This window comes from Lagopus muta, chromosome Z, assembly GCF_023343835.1.
Source record: "Lagopus muta isolate bLagMut1 chromosome Z, bLagMut1 primary, whole genome shotgun sequence".
Lineage (NCBI taxonomy): Eukaryota > Metazoa > Chordata > Aves > Galliformes > Phasianidae > Lagopus > Lagopus muta.
The window spans coordinates 18,448,168-18,455,866 of record NC_064472.1 but is presented as its reverse complement, the minus strand read 5'-3'; the positions used below and the strand labels follow the sequence as shown (position 1 = coordinate 18,455,866).

Genomic DNA, 7,699 nt, shown 5'->3' with positions numbered 1-7,699 from the left:
AAATATGCATGACATCACCAAGAGCGGCTGTGCTTGTGGATCAATGCTGCAAAGCCTGTACCACCTTGCAGAAAATACTTTTAGGAAATGTAATGAACTACATAAACTAGAAATAACACTAGTTTTAAAATGTGTTAAAGATACACCTCTGTAGCTACAAAAGCATGATCTAGTGATAAGAATAGTTCGTCATTCTGAAATGCAGTGATTACTACTAGTGTACATTTAATATAAATGCAAACAAAGTTTACTAGCCTTGAAAACAACACTCTTGATGCTACGCACTGAGACAATACTCTGTATCAGTTTATTTTGCATGTAGAGAACAAAATCTAGTCAGTGTAATAATTTTTCTGCATTTAAATAGTAAAGTGCTTATTTTCCCACAAGAGTTTGTTCAATGTGAGAATACTGGGTCTTGCAATATCCTATAAAGCTTTCAATTTAAAGGTTACTTATAAAAATAAATTTAAAAAAAATAAGGAAAAGAGTTTTAGTGCCCCTTGCTCATTTTACCAGACATGCAATTTGCCCTTTTCACATATAAAGTGGATTTAAAAATTTCCACTATAAGAAAAAAATGATTTGGCAAGCCAAACACTGTGTCAAGCTGCCTGTTTTATCTCTGTAGATGTGGATATTTTAAGACAGAAGATTTGCAAGACATTACACAATTATTCTTGCTTTTATTATTAAATGAGAAAGTCTGAATTGTTACATTGTCCCACTGGTAGTCAGAAATGCTGCAGCGATGAAGACAGTCAATGCTGGGTCAACCCAAGTCCTCATTCTACAACATCTGTTTACAAAGAGATTATAGTAATGTTCAACACACCCAACACAACATTCCTTGCTTTCTTCAGAGTGCAGTTCCATCATTCTTCCTCTAGCAGGGCATGTTACTACATATATATTTTTTTTGGACAACACATCCCCATATTTTCCTGGTATCAAAAAAAGCTTCTAGAGATGTTACAGAAATCTTCATACATCATCATCATCTGATGTATCACTGCTGCTTGTCTCAGAATCTTCATTTTCCAGAGCAGATTTGAAAGTGCTGTTTTTCCAGGGGCTAAATTTAAAATTACAGATGAGGCCATTTTTCAAAATGCCATTTTTCCGTAGTCCATTTTTTCGTAACTAAAATGGGAAAATAAAATGTTTTTAGGGAAAGGATGAACTAAACACAACAATCCACTGAATTTCAGCATTCTCTGTATCCAATCTATAGGCTACATTGGATCCAGAGCATTATCGGTTATACACGCATATAAAGAAAAATTCACAGAATCACAGAATTGTAGGGGTTGGAAGGGACCTCCAGAGATCATCGAGTCCAACCCCCCTGCCAAAGCAGGTTCCCTACAGCAGGTCGCACAGGTAGGCATCCAGGCAGGTCTTGAAAATCTCCAGAGAAGGAGACTCCACCACCTCCCTGGGCAGCCTGTTCCAGTGCTCCGTCACCTCACTGTAAAGAAGTTCTTGCGCGCATTTGTGCAGAACTTCCTATGCTCCAGTTTCTGGCCATTTCCCCTTGTCCTGTCTCCACTCACCACTGAAAAGAGTCCGGCCTCACCACTATGGCTCCCAAACCTCAGATATTTATAGACCTGGATCAGGTCCCTTCTCAGCCTTCTTTTCCCAAGGCTGAACAGACCCAGTTCACTCAGCCTTTCCTCATAGAAGAGATGCTCCAGGCCCCTCACCATCTTTGTGGCCCTCCGCTGGACTCTTTCCAAGAGATCCCTGTCTTTTTTGTACTGGGGAGCCCAGAACTGGACGCAGTACTCCAGATGAGGTCTTACCAGGGCAGAGTAGAGGGGGAGGATCACTTCCCTCAACCTGCTGGCCACGCTCTTTTTAATGCACCCCAGGATGCCATTGGCCTTTTTGGCCACAAGGGCACACTGCTGGCTCATGGCCAACCTGTCATCCACCAGGACACCCAGGTCCCTCTCCGCAGAGCTCTCCTCCAGCAGCTCATCCCCCAGCCTGTACTGCTGCATGCAATTATTCCTCCCCAGATGCAAGATTCTACACTTGCTTCTGTTAAACTTCATCTGGTTTTGTTCTGCCCAGCTCTCCAGCCTGTCCAGGTCCCGCTGAATGGCAGCACGGCCTTCAGGCATGTCAGCCAATCCTCCCAATTTTGTATCATCAGCAAACTTGCTGAGGGTGGCCACTATCCCCTCATCAAGGTCACTGATGAAGATGTTGAACAAGACTGGAGCCAGCACCGACCCCTGAGGAACACCGCTGGTTACAGGCCTCCAACCGGACTCTGCACCACCAACGACGACCCTCTGTGCTCTGCCAGTCAGCCAGTTCTCAACCCACCTCACTGTCCACTCATCTATCCCTCACTTCCTCAGCTTTGTTATAAGGATGTCGTGGGGGACAGTATCAAATGCCTTTCTAAAATCAAGGTAGACTACATCTACCGCTCTTCCCCCATTCACCCAGCATGTGACAACATCATAGAAGGCCACCAGGATGGTAGAGCACGACCTCCCCTTGGTGAACCCATGCTGACTACTCCTGATAACCTCCTTTTCTTCCAGTTGTCTGGAGATGGCATCCAGCACAAGCTGTTCCATCACCTTTCCAGGCACAGAGGTGAGGGTGACTGGCCTATAATTACCCAGGTCTTCCTTCTTGCCCTTTTTGAAGACTGGAGTGACGCTGGCTATCCTCCAGTCTTCAGGGACCGCCCCTGTTATCTAAGACTATCTATTATCTAAAAATGATGGAGAGCGGTTCAACAATGACCTCCACCAGCTCCCTCAGCACATGTGGATGCACCCCATCAGGTCCCATGGACTTGTGGAAGCTTAGTACTGCCTAGGCACTCATGCACCTCCTCTTTCCTGACTAAAGGGAAGTCCCCCATTCCCCAGACCAGGGTGTGGGAAACCTGAGGGAGAGCCTTTTCACTGAAGACAGAAGTACCAGCTAACCAAGAACTTCTTCAATTGCACTAAGCCAAGCTCCTGCAGTGATCAAGTATACTCTCTTCCCATCCACTTCCTCAGATGTTTTCCCCAGTAGCCCCTCCTGTCGGGCCCCTCCTGTGACCACAGTTCTTTTTTCAGAAAAAAAAAGTAGAATGTCTAGATTGAGGAAAATGCAATTCACTGGGCAATTTCCAGTGAAGCAAGACAAGGAAGCTGCACAAAAACCATGACTGAAAATTTCTTTTCCTCAGATTGAGCTGAAGAGCTAGAAGTCCTGTGCAAGCCTGCAACATGCAATGTTGAAAATAAGTACTGCTTTCCCTATCTTTTTAAACCAACTTCTGAAAGGGCAAAGGAAGCAAGAAAAGAAAGAAAAAGGGTGCTGAAATGGCATCATCTCTAACCATCAGAACTACTGGAGATTCTCCTCAAGATTAGGTACTTAGAGTGGGCAACTGTAAGTTCATAACGGGACATTAGTGTAGCATTACCTGTTCACTAATGACTTGGAATTCCCTCATCTCGTCTTCTGTTAGTGGAGCATAAATTTCATCATTTTCACTATCTTCCTGCCAGCCCATTTCCTTTAACAACCTTAGAAATAAAATAAGAAACATGAGGAAATTTCTACACACACAAAGACAGTTCAAGCTCTTCCTATACCAGTGTAAAAATGTGTAATGAATGTATTAGTTCTCCATTTTTTAAAACAGATTTCTAACCCAATTTTATGTCAAAATTTAAGGTAAGTTCTATAAGCATGAAGTTACCAGATTCTTCACAATTGATTCTGTTATGCCACTATATGTTCGGGTACAAAAGCTGCAAAAACTAAGCATTAAGAATGTGTTTTATAAATAAAATATTAATTTCAAGTGAATATCTTCTCCAACACTTGCATGGGTCAAGCACTACACTTCCTGCCATTAGGTTTCACATGTCAAATAGATACAGCTCCCTCAATAAATCTAGTGAACATGCTGGCACAGAAGTTAAATGTCCTCACTCCGGGATCATTTCTAATCAATGACAACGCTCCCAGACATAGCTGCACTTAGCATAAGATGACAAAATTTCCAAGTAAACTCTAATGGAAATCAGGCATTAAAATATAAACATATAACATACATATAAACATATAACATACATATATATATATATATATATATATATATATATATATATACACACACACAGATGTTTATGTATTTTCCTATTCTGTTTCAATTGGATGGGTGTTCACCAGAACTGCAGCAATAAATACAGCAAAAGAGAAAACAATTTGGAACGTGCACAAATTCGGCTGTTGATGCATGGGGTTTCTCTTGAATGCTTATCCATTGTTGGCACACTGTGGACTTCACAGCACATCAAACTACAATCTGTGTTCTCAAGATACGTTATCCAAGGGAAATGACTTGAGTACAACCAAGTGACCTTGGCTACCACTATCATATTCATCATATTCCTAAGATTCAAGATGGAAGAAAGTGATACCTTCATTTTAAGGCGAGACATCTACCTAAGATAGAAAAGAAAAAATATATTTCTGGTGGAACAGTAGTGTACCTCCTCAAAAATAGTGTTAAGAGAAGAAGATTCACACTGAGGCACAGTCTGCAGACTTCTTTCCTGAATAACAGAACAGCTATGAGAAATGCTGCTGATGTCCTTCCATGTGACTACAACTACGAGCAAGTTTTGGGATGCAGGGAGGAAAAGAAATAGAGACACACTTCAGAGTGTGCCTTCATTTGAGGTATCCAAGGATGAAATAAATGTTTCAGCCAGTGCCAAAAATGGGACAAGAGTAACCATGCACATAGAAAATGCATTTAGATGTGAATGCATTGTGGAAACAGGGTTGATCACAGGCATGTCCAACCCACATGCTGCATGTGGCCTGCTCCCTGCCCCAGGCCATCACAGTGGCAGCCCCTCCCTGCTGAGCAGGCCAGCCTAACCCCAGGCACACACCCACTGCCCAGCAACAAGAAAACAACAGTGTGCAGTCAGCGCTGTCTGGGCTGAAACGAAGGCATGGAGGGGTGCAGTGCAATGCCAACTCAAGTTACACAAAATAATGCATTTTGATACACTGGCTAAACACAGTGAACAGCAAGAAGTATGCAGATGTTTCTTGTTTAGTGAAAAGAATCTGAAAGCAGTTTCAAGATTGCCAAAACAATCATCAATTTATGTTTGTGACCCCATTTTCAGCCAGCAGAAATAGACTACCTTTAATTTTCAAATAAACTACATAGAGTTGCAATCAGATATTCCACTCAAAAATTGGATCATGTCTCATTATTAGGCTTTCCTCTAAGTTCTATCTTAACAAAGAAAAATCTCCCTCACTTCAGAGTCATGCCTTACTCAGTCATTGCTCTTTGGTAGTGCATACATTTATGAACAATTATTTTTAAGGACAAAGCACTGGAAGAGTAAAATTTCATCAAAAATCTCTGACAAAGACCTTGAGAACTGACAAAGAATCGCAACCACTTCCATCAACCAGCCTGATGCATTAGTTTCACAAAAACAGGATTCAATATTCCACTTGTTTTATGGTTTCATTCCTCCTTTTTTCCATAATGTTTTGATAAAAAAATATTATAAATTAAAATATTTTCTTACTGTTTCTCTCTATATATACATATATATAGTAAGAAAATATTTTAATATATTATATATATAAAAATATATATATATTGGCTGCTCCAAAAGTAATGCCTCGTATTTTTTTTTTTTTTTTTTTAAATATACTTGACCATAACACCACAAGCAGATGTGAATGGTATGGCAGTAGATTGAACCACCTTCCCACCAATATTCTGTTACGTTTTGTTGCCATGTGACAGATGGCAGTAGAGGGACAGTCTGACAAAATGAAGTCATGGAAATGCGAATGAAGCGAAGGCGTGTCACTGAATTCCTCCACACAGAAACAACAGCACCCACTGATGTGTTCACCAGGGGGAGGTCACGCCTGACCAACCTGATAGCCATCTACAATGTCATTAAGGGCTGGGTAGATAGGGAGGGGGTGCAGTGGATGTAGTCTACCTTGATTTCAGCAAGGTATTTGATACTGTCTCCCACGACATCCTTACAACAAAGCTGAGGAAGTGTGGGATAGATGAGTGGACAGTGAGGTGGGTTGAGAACTGGCTGACTGGCAGAGCACAGAGGGTGGTGATCAGTGGCACAGAGTCCAGTTGGAAGCCTGTATTTAGCAGTGCTCTTCAGGAGTCAACGCTGTGTCCGGTCTTGCTCAACATCTCAATGTCATTAATGACGGGACAGTGTCCACCCTCAGCAAGCTTGCTGATGATGCAAAGTGAGGAGGAATGGCTGATATACCAAAAAACCATGCTGCCATTCAGCAAGACCTGGACAGGCTGTAGAGCTGGTCAGAAGGGAATCAAATGAGATTTAACAAAAGCAAGTGCAGAGTCTTGCACCCAGGGAGGAATATCCACATGCACCAGTGCAGGTCAGGGGATGACCTGCTGCGGAGGCACTCTTCAAAATGGGACCTGGGTGTCCTGGTAGACAACAGGTTGGCCAAGAGCCAGCAGTGTGTCCCAGTGGTCAAGAAGGCCAATGGCATCCTGGGGTGCATTAAAAAGATCATGACTAGTAGGTCAAGGAAGGTGATTTTCCCAATCTATTCTGTCCTGTTGAGGCCTCATCTGGAGTACTGAGTCCTATTCTGGGCTCCTCAGTACAAAAAGGACAGGGATCTCCTGGAAAGAGTCCAGCAGAGGTCCAGGAAGATGATAAAGGGCCTGGAGCATCTCCCCTTCACTGAGGAAAGGCTGAGCAACCCGGATCTGTTCAGCCTTGAGAAAAGAAGACTCAGAGGGGATCTGATCTGTATGTCTATAAATATCTAAAGCGTGGAAGGCAAAAGGACAAGGCCAGACTTTTTTCAGCAGCAAGTGGAGACAAGACAAGGGGAAATGGACACAAACTGAAGCATAGGAAATTCTGCACAAATGTGCATACAAACTCTTCATAATAAGGGTGATGGAGAATGGGAAGAGGCTGCCCAGCGGGGTTGTGGAGTCTCCTTCTCTAGAGATATTCAAGATCTGCCTGGACCATCCACACAACCTGGTCTAGGGAGCCTGCTTTGGCAGGGGGGGTGGACTTGATGATCTCTAGAGATCCCTTCCAGCCCCTACAGTTCTTTGATTCTGCGATATTTCTGGAGACCAAACAGTGGATGTGAGCACAATGAGGCAGTAGGTGGTGCTTTTCAGCAGTGACAACAACGACCATCCTCTCTGGTGCAGGTTTTGACAAGCATGCCATACTGGCAAAAACGCACAGCTAATCATGGTGACTACATTTAAAAAAATGTTTTGTAGCTGAGATCTTTCTCTATCAAACAGAGTTGCTGTGCTCATTGTATCTGTTGCAGTTTCCATGGAAATAAATAGGAGACATTACATTTCGAGCAATCCACATATATGCAGCCCAAGACAATTCCTCTTCAATATGTGTGGTTCAGGCAAGCTGAAAGGTTGGACACCCGTGGTTTATCTTACGATGAAGACACTGCGGCATTTAATGATGTTCACATATTTTCTCACTGAAAAGATTCTGCCAAAAGGATAAGCAGCTTCCTCTGGCAAACCAAACACCTGTAAACCTTGTATCTTAAAGGAAATAAACATTGTTTCACAAAAAGTAAAAAGGATTCTAATACCATATGCCAGAACTGGTGCAGGAAA

The 7,699-nt window shown here is 42.5% G+C and overlaps 1 protein-coding gene across 2 annotated transcripts in view; it reads right to left on the bottom strand.

The window, feature by feature from the left end:
• Positions 1–666: 666 nt before the first annotated feature.
• Positions 667–7,699, bottom strand: part of GPBP1 (GC-rich promoter binding protein 1) — a 33,091-nt gene continuing 26,058 nt past the window's right edge. For both annotated transcript variants that reach the window (XM_048931441.1, XM_048931443.1), the window contains 2 exons: positions 3,449–3,551; positions 667–1,143 (listed from right to left, as the gene is read on the bottom strand). In XM_048931441.1, the coding sequence (XP_048787398.1) occupies positions 985–1,143; positions 3,449–3,551 (262 nt within the window). In that variant the 3' untranslated portion in view covers positions 667–984. The remainder of the gene's footprint in view (positions 1,144–3,448; positions 3,552–7,699) is intronic.